Here is an 18689-nt window from a genome sequence, read left to right on the forward strand (position 1 = left end):
TACATACACAGGTGAATCCAATAATGAGAAAGAGTATTTAAGGGGGTCAATTTAAGTTTCCCTCCTCTTTTAATTTTCTCTGAAGAGTAGCAACATGGGGGTCTCAAAACAACTCTCAAATGACCTGAAGACAAAGCTTGTTCACCATCATGGTTTAGGGGAAGGATACAGAAAGCTGTCTCAGAGATTTAAGCCGTCTGTTTCCACAGTTAGGAACATATTGAGAACATGGAAGACCACAGGCTCAGTTCAAGTTAAGGCTCGAAGTGACAGACCAAGAAAAATCTCAGATAGACAGAAGCGACGGATGGTGAGAACAGTCATACATCATCTTGCAGCAGATGGAGTCACGGTGCATCGTTCAACCATTCGGCGCACTTTACACAAGGAGATGCTGTATGCGAGAGTGATGCAGAGGAAGCCTTTTCTCCACCCACAGCACAAACAGAGCCGCTTGAGGTTTGCTAAAGCACATTTGGACAAACCAGCTTCATTCTGGAATAAGGTGCTGTGGACTGATGAAACTAAAATTGAGTTATTTGGGCATAACAAGGGGCGTTATGCATGGAGGAAAAAGAACACAGCATTCCAAGAAAAACACCTGCTACCTACAGTAAAATATGGTGCTCGTTCCATCATGCTGTGGGGCTGCGTGGCCAGTGCAGGGACTGGGAATCTTGTCAAAGTTGAGGGACACATGGATTCCACTCAGTATCAGCAGATTCTGGAGACCAATGTCCAGGAATCAGTGACAAAGCTGAAGCTGCGCCGGGGCTGGATCTTTCAACAAGACAACGACCCGAAACACTGCTCAAAATCCACTAAGGCATTCATGCAGAGGAACAAGTACAACGTTCTGGTATGGCCATCTCAGCCCAGACCTGAATATTATTGAAAATCTGTGGTGTGAGTTAAAGAGAGCTGTCCATGCTCGGAAGCCATCAAACCTGAATAAACTAGAGATGTTCTGTAAAGAGGAATGGTCCAAAATACCTTCAACCACAATCCAGACTCTCATTGGAGCCTACAGGAAGCGTTTAGAGGCTGGAATTTCTGCAAAAGGCGGATCTACTAAATATTGATTTCATTTCTTTTTTTGTGGAGCCAAATTTATGCACCTGCCTGATTTTGTTTAAACAATTATTGCACACTTTCTGTAAATCCAATAAACTTCATTTCACTCCTCAAATATCACTGTGTGTGTCTCCTATATGATATATTTAACTGACATTTTTTATTGTAACAACCAACCATTTATACAGGAAAATAATGACTATTAACAAGGTGGCCCAAACTTTTGCATCCCACTGTATATCTGACTCTAGGACCATGGATACAAAACCTTCTCAGTTTTTAACCAATGGGGTGTTTTTATCATGGGGAAAAAATTGCCTGTGGAACTGAAAAATCTGACTAATCTGACAGATTAGTGACTAACTTAAAAATAATATGAAATGTATAAGGAAATTCCTGTAGTTAATAGAAACTTATCTTGAAAAAAAGTTTTGCCCAGATGTAATTCATTCAATTTTTTTTTGACACAAGTCAGCTTTTGACATGTGACTAGTGTTTTGGGCTTTTACAGTTTACATACACTTCCAATATTATATTATATTATAATTTGCTGGTCTGGAGCATTCAAGTGTGTTAATACAATGTCATAAACTTCTCAGGAGACAACCCAGCAAGTTCATTCCATGGTCAGACTACACTATCCTCAGAGAAATTCCAAAATAAAAATCCAAGCACTACATTTGAGACTCTACTACCACTCTACTCAGTTAGCATATTAAATGTTAGAGTTATGACAGTACAATTAGAAAAAGACTGGTTTGTATATAGCACTTTTTTCTATGCCTAAGTGCTTTCTATCTAACATTAACACCCTGTTAGATTGCAACACACTGGAGAGCAACTTGGGTTTGCTCAAGATTAATTTGGTATACATACTGGAGCAACCAACGATCAAATCACCAACTTTCAATTAAATTTTATTTATATAGCACAAATCACAACAACTGTTACCTCAACGCACCTTATATTGTGAGGTATAGACACTACCATAATACAGAGAAAATAGAGAAAACCCCAATCATCTGATGGGCAAGCACTGGTGAGAGTGGGAAGAGAAAACTCCCTTATAAAAAGAAGAAACCTCTGGGAGAACCAGGCTCAGGGAGGGGCGGCCATCTGCCACAACCAGCTGGGGTTGAGGTGAGAAAGACAGGAAAGAGACATGCTGTGGAAGACAGCCAGAGATTAATAATAACTAATGAATGAATGCAGAGTGGTGTATAAAAACAGTGTGTGAAAAAAGGTGAGTGAAGAACAAACACTCGTCATGCATCATGGGAACAGCAGCTTAGACCTATAGTAGCATAACTAAGGGGGGGATTCAGGGTTATCTGAAATCTCTCTCTAAACAGGACATGGCTGTACAGCTTATGTTTGTAAGGTTGAATATGTACAAACCAAAAGACTTATAGAACAACGAGGGTTGTACAGATGAGACCAAAGTGGACATGTTTAGCCATAATGCACAGACTGGCAAAAAACATGTCACACCAACACGGCACACATCATGCCAATGATCAAGCACAGTGGTGAGGGGTCACGATTTAGGCTTGTTTTACAGCCACAGGAACAGGACACTGTGAAGTCATTACATCAATCGCAAACTGCTCTTTATTAAAAAGTATTCTAGAGTGAAATGTGAAGCCAAAGCTTGGCTGAAACTGGGTCATGCTGCGGGACAATGACTCCAAGCATAGCAGCAAATCTAAAACAGAATGTCAGAAAAAGAAAAGAATTAAGGGGAAGCCATAGTCCAGTCAAAGTCTAAGAGAGTTGAACACAAACGGACACCTACAAACCTCATTGAAGAGACCGACAGAGTCATACAGAAAACAGTTACTTCAAGTTATTGCTGCTAAATGTGGTTCTACAAGCTATTAAATAACAAGCTGTACTTAGTTTATCACAGGACTGCAGAATGCTGTGAAAACATTTTTTTCACATGACTGTATGTTGTTCCTGTCATGTGCAGCAGGGTGTGATTCCCTCCATTATTAGTAACATTCTCCAAAATTATTTCTTGTGTGTTTACTGGTGATGCTTTTTTTAGGATTATGTCTGAAACCTTTCCTAAATGCCAGTGTCAGATGTCAAATGTCTTTACTGAGATCAGTGTGAACTGTAACAAGTTTTCCAGGGGAGTAGTTTAATAAAAGGTCAGAGCAGCAAAGCTGGGACAAGAAAAAAAGTCTGTCAGAGTGACAACAAGTCAGAGGAAGGTAATAAAGGGCAGAAACAGATAGAAGTGGAGGGAGTCCGACAGAACTCACAGAAACGGATTTTACCTTTGAGCTTTAAAGGAAATCTCCACCACTAGCCTGTTGTTTACTCTCAGTCTAATGGTTACTGTGTTCCCATGGTAAATGTATATGCTGTCCTGAGTGGGGCTGTTTCGTTTAGTGAATTTAAACAATTCTCTGACTATATTGCATTAACAACCACCACAGAACATGCCTGAACTTGCTGACCTCAAATCAAGCCAAACACCAACAGAACAAAAGGCTTGAATGCAACTGGATCAGTTAGAAACACTGGTTGCTTTTTTACTGTTGGCCTTCAATTCAGTGCTACAGTCAAAATGAGGGAATAGGTTTATCAGAGTAGCACCAGGATAAATAAAGGTAATCATCGTTGTGTCATTTTGCAAAGAAAATGATTAACAGAGTGTGCAGTAGTCATTTTGTCACAAGTAACTATCCGTCCGTCCATTATCTGAAGTTTACCCAGGTCCCTGTGATAGGAGTTAGCAGTCTAAGCAGAAACACCCAGACCTCCCTCTCCCCAGCCACTTCATCCAGCTTTTTAGGGGGAACACCGGTGTGTTAACAAGCCAACCCAAGAGATATAATCTCTCCAATGTGTCCTGTGTCTGCCCTAGAGCCTCTCGGGGGAGGAAAAGCGAGTTTTTATGCATGAATGACATGAATTTGAATGACAGCAAGATTTTCTTCTTTGTTTTTTGGTGACAGCATGCTGTCTGTGAGTGACAGTGAAAGTAGTAACTAACAACTATTTGAGAAACCACAGAATGCCTGAGATCGATATGTTTCATTCATTTGAATTGTTACCTGGTTTATGTTTTCCCTTAAAAAGCGAGAAAACAAATTCTTGCACTACACTAGAAATCCAGCAAACTATTGGAAACCGACATTTTTGTCCCCAAATGTACCATGTAGTTTAGTAATTAAATTATTTGTTTTATCTCTTCATCTCTTCAAACTTGAGAAAAGCAGTCTGCTACAGACATTATTTGCAAGCCAACCTTTTCTGTGATAGACAAGTTTAGCAACCCTACAATCTTGAAATACAGGCACGTTTCCTGCGCTTTGAGATAAACACCTTTGAGGTTACACGTTTTCGTTATTGTCTGCTGTAGCTCACATCTGACTGGGAGCTGGCGGCATGCTGTGTGTATTGGGGGCTATTATGCAAGCATTTGGGGTTCGTGACTGAGAGCTCGTCCTCTGCCGCGAGATACCAGTTTGCATACAGGGCGGGATCCCGGCTGCTAGAAAGTGAGGCCACTTTCCCACCGCCGCTTTTCCCGCTATGACCCAGGTACTGTTAGCGCCACTCGCGCTCCTCCCCCTTCCGCCGCCTCCCATCTGTCTGTTTCAGCAGCTAATCAGCTAATTACAGCCGTCCGCAGAGACTAGCGCCGGAGTGATTAAGCTGAACATATTAAAAGCGCCTTTGTAGGCGCAAAAAAAGTTCTACTTGCCGCTGCTAGGACCGTGGGAGAAGACGCAGACAAGCCAAACTTCTCAGCTGAGAAACAAAGATCGTCGTCTATAGATAACTCCTTGACCTCTCAAGTGTCGGCTACTCACAGTATGCCTAAAAGGAACAGGCTCTGAAATAAATGTCAGAGTTTTTATTTTAAATAAATTTTAGGTATTATCAAATACTTACTAAAGAAATCGCAAACCATGAGCACAGGGTACCCACGAATTTTCGCACTGTAGTGAGAAGGCCGGGCTTTTTATTATTATTATTATTATTGTTGTTGTTGTTGTTCTTTTGTACTTTCTCCATCAAATTTACTCGCTGACTAAGCTTCGAGTCGTGTCAATTCTTTTAATTAAAAACCTAACAAAAACTTTTAGCATACATTAAACACCTTCAAATTTAATCAGCCAGAACTTCAGGTTCCATGTAGGAAAATAAAATCACTAGAGTGAGACATCTTCTTATGACCATCTTCGTGAACATAAACGCGCCGGTTGCCCCGCCAACACAGATCTGGAGGCGTGGACGTCCGGTCCCTCATTGGTATTATCTGAGGCGCGCACCCGAGTACAATAGCACTGAGTGGCTGGAGCCGTATGACGGAGTCAGTCAGCTGACCGCTGATTGGCTGAGTGACCCAGCTGTAGGAGAGCGCCAGAAAACAAGCTTGAGCGGGTGATGTTGGATTCTCCAAGGAGTAGTATAGCTGAACAGGAGTCTGAGGAAAGGACTGGAAAGGATTTGAGGAGGACTGCCTGCTTCTTTCTGAAGAGGGAAATAAACTGCTATGTCGGTCTGAAGGAGCGGCGCCCTGACAAGTGTGTAAAACGGGGACGCAGAGCCACACTTGACGATTTCATTCATTCAACAGCGAAGGTAAAGAGTGGTGATTTCCCTCCGGAGGGTTTCTGATTTCTGCAACACAACTATAATAGTGTCCCTGGCTAGGTAACTAATTACTGCTAAGTCTTACTGACTAATAATATCCATCAGAAACGCATTTACCTCTATTCACAGGCTCAGCAACGGCTAAAGCTGTGGACTCATTTGCATAAAATAATTTACGGCCGCAACTCGTGTTGCAACTTAGAAATAACATTCTACTAACGTTGTATATTAATACCTGTAGCTGTAAACTTATTACTGTCAGCTAAAAAGTTAATGCGGCACTTCAGCTGTAAAGTTACAGGGTTGAGGGTTGAGGAAGAGCAGCGCAGTTAGCTTTATGAAGGCTAGTTAGCCGATGCTCTTTGCGCCAAATTCAGCTGACCACGGATCTGGGTTTACTTTTAAGTGTAACTTTACAATTCCCATTCTCAATATTTGTCTTTACTTTGGAACGCATTTTTCCCAGATGGAGGTTCAATGCCTCGCACTGAAAGACCTCTCAAGTCCAAGGAAGAGTTCAACGGTGGGGCCGGAGGAGGAGGAGGATGGGGCTCGCGGGGAACAAAAGGTAGGCTAAGGTGGCACCCTGCTTTAAATCAGGTGAGGCAGGTTTTATAAGATTCATCTGAAAGAAAGCTTTGGAATCAGCGCAATGAGAACGCTGTGTTCAGTCACGTGAGAGCTTCTGAAGAGCTTAAGTCCGCTTATTGCTTTTGGCTTTCAGCAGCAAGGGCTGTGGGCTACAGTGCTAAATAAGATCTTGAGAGTTGTACAAATCAGTGTGAGTTGCTTGATTCCTCCAGATTCAGGAGCAGGCCTCCGGTCTCAGATTCAGCATATGGGTGGCTTATTCGGATATTCGGAGATGTGTGTTTATATAGTGGATGAGTTGGTATGAATAAATTCAACCAGGATTATATGTTTTTCTTTCATCATTCTTTGCTATAAAATGACCCCTTTGCAATTCATTCTGTACGAGAGGATATTTGAGCCTTTATTAAGGCAAACCTGCACTAATTCGATCACATAACTGTCTCCATCACAGGAGAACATGTGTGCAGAGAAGAGAAAATCAACACCGCTAAAATCTGCAGAGTCCACCCTTCCTACTTTGCTGATCAACAGAAAAGGTGCTCCCTCTGAGCTCGCCCACATTACCCCCATCAAACACACGTCTCTGACCGAACCCTGGACACCAACGGCTAACCTGAAGATGCTGATCAGCGCGGCAAGCCCAGACATCCGGGACAGAGAGATGAAAAAGGTGCTGTTTAGACCAATAGAGAATGATAAAGACCAGCCAGCGAGCCCAGATAATGTGGTGGAGGATCCAGAGGTGGAAGATTCTTGTCAGGTGTGGTGTTTTGTTTTTGTTTGTTTGTTTGTTGTTTTAAAAGGACATTTTAACACAGATTGGATTTATTGTGTTGTAGTTTAAATTAATATTCTCCGAAAAATATATTTTATTGAAGTCCTGTTTAAAGACTAGTCATTTAAGCTGTGGATTGTTGGATTGGTTGACTAATCCAAAAGACAACGGCATTGATCTCTGTCCAGTTTGAAGCCGCTGATGAAGAGGACGATGCAGAGAAAAAGCCGAGCAGAAAGCAGAAAAGTCTGGGTCTGCTTTGCCAGAAGTTCCTTGCCCTTTATCCTGATTACCCACCGCTTCACAGCCCCATCTGGATCTCGCTGGATGAAGTGGCAGCCAATCTGGGTAAGAACCAGTAATTTGAGAGCAGCAGCAGCAGTTGGACACAGGGGAAGGAGATGACTACAATTAGTCTCACTGTAAACTCTTCATGGGGCCAGGAAAACACTACTATTGAATTTGGGAATGACTGCTGCTCAAATCGTGCACACGTTTTAGAGAAATGTTGCTGTAATCCTGTCAGGGGTGGAACGGCGGCGGATCTACGACATCGTGAATGTGTTGGAGTCCCTGACGATTGTGGGGCGGATAGCCAAAAACAGCTACACCTGGTACGGTCGTCAGCGGCTGGAAGCCACCCTGGAGGAGCTGCAGCGTAAGGGCCGACAGCAGGGCTACCACCTCCAGATGGAGCAGGCCAACGAGGCCAGGGAGACCGGACCGGGCCGAGAGGATGACGGGGGGGAAGGAGATGCTGGAAGCGGTAATAAACTGAAAAATAAAGACTGGAGATGAAGAGTTTTGAGTGTTTAAAATTAACACTATAAGGAGAGTGTGCCTTTTCTTCCATATTGGCTCCAAATAAAGATTAGACGTTAACCGTAGTCTTCATTAGACAATATAAGTATCACTTCAGTTGCCTGCATGTAACAGTTTAGGTGTAGGCTTATTTTCACGGGCAAATGCTTAACACTAAAGCTGAATAAGGCCTTAAACCCACAGGAATGGATTCAAGCCTGGTTACCGTAGCGACGCTGCCTCTGTCTGCTCACAGCTTGTCATTAAGAGGTTGTACGTTTGCAGACTTATAATGTGGCTGGATTCTAATAAAGATCTAGTTTGTAAAGGTTGTACTGAGGTTTCAGGTTTGATTTCACGTCTCTGAAATGTTTTCATTCAGACTGAGGTTGTACAGAAGAAACAAGTTTATGTTGACAAGTACTTTGAATTTCTGTATGGAGTTTTGGTGCCTGTTATTAATGAATAAAATGTAATTAAACATACGATTCACTGGTTTTTCAGTGGGCTGATTTTCACTGCTAATTAAGAAAGCAGTAGCTTTTTACACTGTCTGTTTCTTCTGCTTGTCTTTGCAGCCGGTAGCAACAGGAAAGACAAATCTCTGCGCATCATGAGCCAGAAGTTTGTCATGCTTTTCCTGGTGTCCAAAACTCAGACTGTTACCCTGGATGCAGCAGCAAAGGTCCTCATCGAGGAGAGTCAGGACTCATCAAGTCACAGCAAGTACAAAAGTAAGAAATCCAGAAGTGCTGCAACGTGTATAGATTCCAGGAAACAGTATTTCACCAAACTAAACACTGTCTGTGTGATCTCCAGCTAAGGTGCGGCGTCTGTATGATATTGCCAACGTGCTGACCAGCCTCAGCCTCATAAAGAAGGTTCATGTCAGAGAGGAGAGGGGCAGAAAGCCGGCCTTCAAGTGGCTCGGCCCGGTTGAATTCAGCAGCTCTGTGAATGCTGGTGAGAGTTAAAGATGACTTTAGTGAACTCTGCTAGAGTAACTTGAAAATATAAGACAGTCCAGACCTTTGTCAGTCTAAGAACTGCGTTTGTCATCATTGCTCTTACCCTAAATCAGTTGTCATCCATCTACCTGTAGGAAACACTTTGAATGTAGCAGCCATCGCTTCATCTGAGTCTGCACAGCCACTAGCAGGACAGGAGCTCAGAAAAGCAAAAATGGCACGTCATGCCTCCTTCAGCATCACGCCAACATCTGTTGCAGTCCAGCGGCAGGTCAGCTCCGCACCCAGCAGCCCGAGACGTGAAGTAACCGGTAAGAGATTTTATTTTTGGGGGAGTTGTTTGTTTCCAATCTGGTGGCGGGAGACGGCCAAGCATCCCCGAGCCTTTTTTTTAAATCTGCAAGTTGTGCGCTTTGACTCTGCGGAACAGCATAGAGCTTTTTCAATATCTTGTCTGTTTGTTGTCTCTATGCTGCAGCCCTGCAAAACCAGCCTGTGGATTATTCCAGAAGGACTACAAGCAACAGTGCAGCGTGTCAGCTGCAGTTTGGAAGTAATGCTGAGTGAGTAAACGCTAACACACAGATACTTGCATGCACTTGGTTTAGATTTATCGGCAGTCTCCCAGCACAGATTTACTGCCAAAGAATTTACAGCACACATAGCTCTTTTTTTTCTTAACCTTTGCCAGCACAGACTATCAGTAATGTTAATGAAGGATTTTAAACTGGAACTGTATAGAATTGGGGGCAGGAGGGGGGGATTGGGTCATCTCAAAGATCAGCTTTCTCCATCTGAAGTGTTACTATTAAACCAAAAGTTTTTTGTTTGAGTTTTTTATACATGACACATTCAAAGTCATCTCTGTTGTCAGGTTAAAAGATGCTGTGCCCTCTCCCTTACAGAGTCTATTTTGCAACCTTCTCTTATTCGTTATATTTTACATTCAGTGCCAGTGTTTGATTTGGCTGATGTGTTTCACTCAAGGCTACATGTAACAGGAGCTGACTCTGTGGACATTAATAGTTTTTGTCTCCTATGAGTGTATAAGTTGGCGGCATACATGGAGTACACAGTAGTTCATGTTGTTTCCTATTATTAACTAAACTACTCGTGGCCAAACCACAGCTGCCTCAAGGCTGTGGCTGCTAAGTGTTTTGTGGGGGAGTAAGATAATAAGACATGGAAGTGTGTGTTGAAAAGGAATATTTTTAAAATGAAGTTAGGCAAAAGTGCACCGGGGGCAGTGGTAGCCCACAGGATGAGAGCTAGAAGTTTATGCCTGTGGCCAGTTTCAAGTCTGCGTTTCAGCTGAGATATTGTAGGGGCACACAGACCCAGCTCTAACACAGTAACCTTTTGATGAGGTCAGGAATTTTTTACCTGCATTTCAAACCATGGAAAGAATTTTATTTTAACTTCAAATATCTAGTCATGCGCATAAAGCTCATGCTCCATTACAAATATGCCTTCACCTTCAATTTAAGTTACTTTTATATATATATAGCGTCAAATCAGAACAGTTGCCTCAAGGCGCTTAATATCGGTAAAGACCTCACAATAATGGAGAGAAACCCCAATAGTCAGACAACCCACTTTGAGCAAGCTCATGGTGACAGTGGGAAGGAAAAACTCCCTTTTAACAAGAAGAAACCAGCAGAACCAGCGAGGGGCAGCCAACCGCTGTGAGCACTTGAGGGTGATGGCAGGAAGATGGGACAAAAAAAACCCAAAACACATTGATCATAACTAACACATCTTCCCATGGGCTTCCCATAATACACATCAGTGCATCATGGGAAGCCCACAGCAGCCTAGGCCTATTGCAGGGTCACTAAGGGAGGATTCGGGGTTACCTGATCCAGCTTAACTATATGCTTTATCTAAAAGGAAAGTTTTAAGCCTAATCTTAAAAGGAGAGACGTGTCTGTCTCACTGATTCAAGAGAAGGAGTCATTCTACTTTTAAATATCCTTGGAAGCACATGTAAGCCTGCTATCTGAGAGCAAAGTGCTCTCAGATAGATAGGGGGCTACTGACGTGTGCAAGAGACGGATTTGTGACTTAACTTTCTGTGGTTCCTCTGTATCAGGAACAATTTGGTCAAAATGTTTAGAAGCTAAGGCTTGAGAAGCAGTGTTCCACTTTAGTTGAACACTGCAGTATCTAATGCTTGTAGTCATAAACAAATGTTTCTCAATCAGATTCTTGGCAAAAACTCAGTCTACAAGTAACAGGAGAAATATAGCTTACTTTTCTTCTCCCCCCCTTTTCAGCAACCGACCTGGCACACCACCGCAGACTCAGCTCATGCACAACAGCAGTACTGCCCTTTCCCCCTCCTTCACCCATTCCACCCTTCTGGCACCACACCCCCACCCGGAGCACCTCTTTGTTGCTTCCCCGTCTTCCCATTGCTTGGCCTACCTGCCCAGCCTGTCCCAACCCTCCGTGGTCATGCTGTACAGACCGCCAGAAACGCCCAACCAGATGCTCGAAGGTCACACCTTACCCAGGTTGGAGGCAACGAAGAGGAAGAAGGAAGAAAGAGAGGAGGAGGAGATGGTACTTAAAAGGAAGGGAAATTCTGCGTTAGAGAAATGTGAAAAGGTGAGATGATATTCTGTGGCGTTGTGGATTTTAATTTCTGCTGCTAATTGCTATTCTTGTTCCAGTTAAAAACTAACTCCGAGCTAATTATTCGGTTCGGTGCCGTAATTCTGACAGTCAGAAAATCCTGTTAGTAATTCACCAGGGCAGACAGTTAAACTGAAAATGGAAAATGTGCCATGCTCATTGATCAGGATAAGTCTTGTGTGGTGTAATTAAAGACTTCTCATCTCAGTAGAGTATAAGATAATTGATCATTTGAAAACCTGGTGCAGTTAATCAGGATACATAAAATCAAAGTAATTGGATGGTTCGGTGTCACATGCTAGGCTGGTCTTTTTAAAAGGTTGACTGAGAAAATAAACCGTAAGCCAGGAACATGACTTGACTTTGTTACTAGAAGGGGAGACGTGTTATAGTCTGAGTTTTAAGGACTGTAACAAATGCAGATCATAAGGCTGTAACATCAGATGTCATTCCTGCTCTTTCCAGACTCGAGCTGAAGCTTGCAGGGAAACAGCAGAGTGCTCGCAAGCTGGTACCAGGGCTTCTCCCAGTCGAGCAGCAGGCCTCTGCAGAGAGCAGGTGATCGGCGAGAGTGGAGGTGGCAACACCAGCAGTGAGCACGCTCAGCCGTCGCACTACCTTTATGTCCCCAACAATGCAGGTAATGCACTGTTTTAGGAAACTGGGTTGAATTAAGCAGCACACAGAGCGAGATGTTAACTATGATTTGCTGTGATAGTAGAGGGCTTGTAAGAGAGGGACACTATGATTTGCACCCTTTCACTCTTTTACTGAGAATATTCCCTGCAGCAGGTCCTTTCAGTGCTGGAAATCTAGAGCACTTTATTCCCAGGATTTGGGAACTGAATTTTATTTATTTATCTTTGCTTTGTAAAAAAAAAAAAGAAGAAAAAGAAATCCTTCAAACCTTTTAATCGGTCTCCTGTCCTCTTTTCTAGGATTAAATGGCCTCAACTTCCTGCTCTCAGCTGGACAACCAGCAGCCAGTCTAGCACTTCCTCCTAGCAGTGTTCCCACCTTGGCACTGCCCTATGTCCTGGTACCATCTGCTGCCCTCTCCCATTACCCCCTGGTGGCTGGCAGTCTACAGCAGCAAGGCTCTGATGCTCACACAAAACTGAGCTTTGGTCTGCCTGCCATGATGTCACCTGCCCACTTCATGGTGGGGGGGGCGTCGTATAGTGTGGTGCCGGTTCCACCGCCGTCCACTCCAGAACAGAGCGGGCTTTACAGGTCGTCAGTTGGCACGCCACATTCTCCCCCGAGACCACGACAGACCGTCAGCATCAACACGCCAGAACCACTGGTAAGAACTGACTGTACTGCTGTAACCCTGCTCTCTCTCTCTCACACACACACACAGCTGTCTGCCCTAAAATACATCAATGTAATTAGCCTTCATAATGAAACATGACCTTTCTCGTATCAGGCACTTGCAAAATGTCACAACACAGCTTGACACGAGAGCAAGTGCAGCATCTGTTTTGTGGAAGGTTTACCCTCATTTACTCATCTGGACACTTTGTGTCACAGCAGTTAAGACTGATTAATCTCCAGCTTGTTAAATGGGAATGAATTTTACTGCCTGCAAAGACCAGTGTAGTGAAGCTGGTTTAGCTCTGATAGACAGAGTTACTGGGCAGCAAATTCACGCGACGTTATAAACAATAGGACAAGTCAATGACCACGTTGTAATGATGCATTAATCCCACTCTCACTTTCAGTGTGTAGAGTTACGTCTACCCATTTTCTTAGATAATATTCAGTCTACTGACTTCCACTGACCTTTCAGCAAGTGAGATCTACTGCTGGCAGTGGCTGCTGTTTATGCGTTGGGTTGTCTGAATGTTCCCTAAATGCATTCTGTCTCTCTTTACAGACTCCACATACGCCCAAGGAAACCCCAGCATCTTCTTCAAAGGCTTTCTTTCAGACCCCGGGCACTCTGGGAAGTGTAGTCAGTGCTGCGCCAGCTGTCCGAAAAAGGGGATCGGCACAGAGGAGACTCGACATTGGCCACCATCCAACCAGCTGAAGAGACGGGAGCTTGTGTTGAATGCGCCGTCTTAAAAATTGAGGGTGGTGAACCGAAAATGAAACAAAGAATATGGTTTTAAACCTTTGGTGCTATGTTTCTAAAGACAAATTAAGAACTTTCCAAGAGTATTGAATGTTTTCTTGTAAATCCTGGAGAGTCTCATATTTTGCTAATTGACTGTTTTATTAAAGGGGTGTCACACTGTGAAATAAGACACTCAAAACTATCGAGATGTCCTCAAGGTTAGGTTTAAGAGTAAGGCAGTATTACAAATGCAACAGTGCCCTCCTGTGATGGGAGCCGGTCACAGCTGCGTTTTATGTTTCCTCCTAGAATGATCAAGCTACCTATTTACAAGGGCTGTAACAATTATCCAGAAGCACATTTCATGTTATGCTTAAAAAAAATAATAATATATATATATATAATAATACACACACACATATAAAAAATTTTTTTTTATTATTATTGTTTTTTAATTTTATTTTTTTTAAAGGGGACAAATAACCAGAAACAGTCTTTTAATGTTACAGCTTTCACCAAACTGGCACACTTCAGGCATTAACTTCTCTGCATGGGTATCACAGCACAGGAAAACGGGCATGCAACACGGCATCGCCGATGATTTGATCACTGTTTCGAGTTTTGTTTTGTAATCGTTACACCCTTGCTAATTCTTCATCCTTTGTTGTAGCCCAGTTGCTATTTACATCTTAGTGAAAATATGTCGATTACAGGGTCTGTAATGAAACATTAAGTTTTTAGCACTAAGTATTTGAAGAATGTACACATAATTTTGTAGTAATCGGCCCATTCAGATTTAGATACACGAAAACGGGTGTAATAGGACACGTGTGAGCTGCTGAACGCCAGTTTACAATGACGGTGGTTGGACAATCCTTCCATTTTAGACATTAAGAAAATGATCACTAAAGCCTTAAACGTTTACAGCCAGACAAGTATCTGAAGGAACAGTTGTTATATTTTTTGATGCTTACGGGTGGTTTCGTGTTCTCGTCAGACGTACCCGGCTGGTGCTATGTGCATTCTTATGTGTAACCACTGTTACTGAGTGCTGAAAGACAATGTGACAATTCTCTCAGGTACTTGAATACTAGTGACTGTGCTAGAGTTGGATTGGGAAAAGTATCAGAGTACTGTAAAGTGTTTTTCCTCCTTTGTTTATACAGGGAAACTAGTGCCTTAGTTAACGGGCATGTTGCTAAGAGAACATCGTTGTTGCCTCAAAACAGATTTTCTCAGGTTGTCAGTGAACGAGGCCCAGACAACCCAATAATAGGAGTTATTCAGGAGAGCTTAGCTATGTCACGCCAAAGGCTGTACAGATAATCCACTCTAACCAGTGGGTGTGTAGTTTATGTCAATATTTTTAATGACTTATCCATAGTGTCATTTACAGTGTTTATTGTCTCTGTCCTGATTTTAAAAATAATGGTTATTGCACGGTTCGTTTAGTAGCTGCAACAGCTGGAAACTCATTGCTGTTCTGCCATTGTAGCTCTGCACACACGATGTAGTTCAGAGCCAAACATTTCTGTGTGACTTGAAACAAAATAAATGATTCAGACCAGCTTTACAGTCTTTGTCTGTATTTCTAACAGCTCCATTTTATCGTGAGGATGTCAAAGAAGAAAAAAATGATTTAACCACTTTGTTTTTCTAATCTACAATCAAAAGGGGCAGGAAATAAACTAACACAAGAATCCCAATGTTAATACAATTACAGATGGCTTCAGTTTACCAATTTGGGAATGTGCAGATGCCACTAATAATTCAAATTCATAATGGCCCAGCAGATGGAAACAAGTGATGCTAGTGTAGACAGATGACACTTCATCTGTAACACAACTCCTGTTGGTGCAAACTGTACTGATTTGTGTATTAAACAGTCACATATGAGCCATGTGATAATCAGTATGATAAAGCCAAATATATGTAATGATTCACATGTCTAGCAGAGGCAGTACAGACTATTAACATTCAGGCTGCACATGTAGGAAAAAAAACCTGGCGTTTCGATTCTTATCTGCAATGAATTGGAGTTTCAATGCTGGACAACACATTTAACACATCAAGTGTGATCTCAGGGTCAGATCGGGCTGAGTGCGTAGCAATTAGAAAACATACCATCTGTGGATACAAACATGTAGCTATCAAAGCCTTTTTATATCAGCAGTAAAAGTGAGCCGAGGGAGCGCTCGATGGATCTCTTTGGCCCCTGTGAGGCATTTATGACACTAAAACTCAGCAGATGGAACAATTAACTTTATATAGACAGACAGTTTAGCCAAGTGTCTGCTTTGACCAAAAACACCAGAAACAGAAGGAAAAGCAAGAAATTGGCTCTTAAATATGCATTGCTGTTAGTACCACCCCGACCATTATTACTACAAAAAGAGAAATTATTACTTCCACTCGAAGAGGTAATATTGTTACACTCACATGACTCTTTATTCAGTACACCTGCTCAACTGCTCATTAACACAAATATCCAGCAGCTAATCACACAGCAGCAACTTATTGCATTTATCTACAACCTCAATGTAGAATCAGGATGGGGCAGAAAGATCTGGAAGACTCTGAATGTAGCATGGTTATTGGAGTATTTCAGAAACTGCTGAGCTACTGGGATTGTCCCACACAACCATCCCAAGGGTTTATTACATAGAATGGTCTGGAAAAGGGGAAATATCTAATGAGTGGTGGTCGTCAAGATAAAAAATGCCTTGTTGATACCAGAAATCAGGAGAATAGCCAGATTACTTCAACCTGATCAGAAGGCAACAGTCAATCGGTGAGAGGAACATCTCTGAAAGCACAACATGTCAAAGCTTGCAGCAGAGTGGGGGCCATTTCTGTCAGCTAAGAACAGGAAACTGAGGCTTCAGTTCTCACAGGCTGACCAAAATTAGATGATGCAAGACTGAAATGACATTTCCTGCTCTGATGAGTCTGCTTTGAAGTTGTAGCAAGACACTAGTAACTAAAATAACTACTTGCTAAGTCATGGGATGCAGAAGAGCATCTATGAATGAGCAACAGGTCAAACCTTGCAGCAGATGGGCTGCAGCAGCAGAAGACCACACCAGGTGCCCCTCATAAGAACTGAATATCGAGGCTACAGTCATACCCACTGTTAAATATCCCAATTCTTTGATCTTTGGGCTGAAGGAAGAACAACACTCGGTGTATAAATGCTCAATCAACAACCTCTTTAATCAATACAATTCTCTTTATTCCATACAACACTGAGCATTACCAACGTCCGGACGGGAGATGTGAACGGGAGGGTGTCCGGCAAAATCTCGAAGTGTCTGACCGTTTCTCACATTCTTATAGCTTCAGCCCCCTCCAAACTAAGCATTCACATTCTTTCTCTCTCAATGAGCCTAAGTTACGGCCTTGGCTTCTTGTGCAGTATGTTTTGTTCTTTCTACAATCAGAAAAGCACGGCCATGATTCTCTGCAAACAGTATTCTCTTTATAAATCAGTAGTATGAAGTACCATAGAACAGTGTGATTCATTCACAGTAAATCAGCAGTCTAATGTAATACAAATCAGTCTAATCAATCTAATAATTTCACCTTCTAACTCAGGAGTATAATGCAACCTAAAACTACATAATGATTTCATAAGCTTAAATCAGAGGTATAATGTAACATAGGACAGTGTAATAATCTCACACCACTCACACGGGCTGGACATTAAAAGATTGGAATCTGCCTGGTCTGATGACTCGGATGGTGGGGGTCAGAATTTGGGGTAAACAACATGAAAGCATGGAGCTATCCTGCCTTTTGTCAACGGTTCGAGTTGCTGGTGGTGGGATGGTTAGGGGGATTTTTTTTTTTTACACTTTATGCCCCTTGGTACTAAATGAGCATTACTTAAAGACCAAAACCTACCTGAGTACTATGTCTGTGAAGGTTCTCAGTCATCCAGGTCCTCGTAGTCAAAGGAGCTTGCAAAGAAAAGCGTCTGGACTTCTTTAAGTTTACTTGAAGACGTTTCACCTCTCATCCGAGAAGCTTCTTCAGTTCTAAGGTCAAATGGTGGAGAGTCCCAGATATAAACCTAGTGGGAGTATCCCCCCACAGAGGGACAAAAGGACCCCCTGATGATCTTCTAATCGCCTGAGCCAAGGTGTGAAACTGGGTGTGGGTCCCAATCAGCCAGAGTTTCGGGTGTGTTCATTGTGAAACCTGGCCCCACCTTATCATGCGAATTCCTGAGGTCAGATGGCCCAGGATTCCTGGGATTCCTCTTGCTGACCATCTCCCTAAAGTACAGTGTACCCATCTTCTGATGGCTGATCATCTGACATCCTCTCAGATCATCTGAGAACTTCTCGCAGGATCCCCCACAGAACATAGTCAAAAAAATACACGTAGACTAGTTGGGTAATCTCCCACACCCCTCCTATTCTTACTTTATTTCTTCTTGTGAGCTTAGAAGTCTCCGAGGTGAGGTACCCCCACAGCACTGCACCCAGTAACTCCAAGAAGGCTGGGCACCCTGAACTGTCATTTGGCACATATGTGTAAACAACATCAGGACTCAATCCACAATGTGAAGGTACAAGGAAGCAACGTTCTTGTCTACTGGGAAAAAACAACATACAGGCAGCAAGATGATACAAGCATACCTGCTCTGTCCACCGCCAGGGCCTCCTTAAGTGCTACCTGACACACATTGCAGCCAACCACTTCACCACCTCCTGCGGGTGGTGGACCCAAACAAAGGCAGGCCCATGTTGCCAGGTTGGGGCACTCAAGCTCGCTCCCCAGGCTGGCTTCAGGGTGGGGCCCAGGCAGGGACACTGGACCCTTGATTTCTTTTTTTCTTTTTCAAAGAGGTCGTCTGAATTGCTCTTTGTCTGGATGCTATCAGGGGGCAAAATCTAACAAGAATATACCCCCTGGATCCCATCTTAATGCCAGGTTCCATTCACAGTACATGAGCACATTAAATATTAAAAGATGAAACCGCCAAACAGTTTAATGCTTCTTGAACATTTTTAACAGGAAATTGCTACACAGTAACATCAGCATTGGTTTTTATTGATTTATATTTATGGATTTAACTCTTGCATTTTTCTTAAAATCAGAAACATATAGTTTTATTCCTGAACCTGTTTTATTCTGTCTCTGGAAGTATAGCCAC

General features: G+C 42.7%; 1 protein-coding gene across 1 annotated transcript; it reads left to right on the top strand.

Annotated features, from left to right (window-relative positions):
• Nucleotides 1-5400: 5400 nt before the first annotated feature.
• On the top strand, nucleotides 5401-15090 carry e2f7 (E2F transcription factor 7). The gene is made up of 13 exons (XM_084911119.1): nucleotides 5401-5679; nucleotides 6158-6259; nucleotides 6737-7045; nucleotides 7249-7408; nucleotides 7587-7826; nucleotides 8440-8595; nucleotides 8681-8824; nucleotides 8964-9140; nucleotides 9308-9392; nucleotides 11106-11439; nucleotides 11932-12106; nucleotides 12405-12772; nucleotides 13346-15090. The coding sequence occupies exons 1-13, from the start codon at nucleotides 5482-5484 to the stop codon at nucleotides 13499-13501; spliced, it is 2604 nt and encodes an 867-aa protein (XP_084767245.1). The 5' UTR covers nucleotides 5401-5481; the 3' UTR covers nucleotides 13502-15090.
• The last annotated feature ends 3599 nt before the right edge of the window (nucleotides 15091-18689 follow it).

Source organism: Perissodus microlepis, chromosome 17, assembly GCF_051167445.1.
Source record: "Perissodus microlepis isolate ML-2025 ecotype Zambia chromosome 17, ASM5116744v1, whole genome shotgun sequence".
In the NCBI taxonomy this organism is placed as follows: Eukaryota; Metazoa; Chordata; class Actinopteri; order Cichliformes; family Cichlidae; genus Perissodus; species Perissodus microlepis.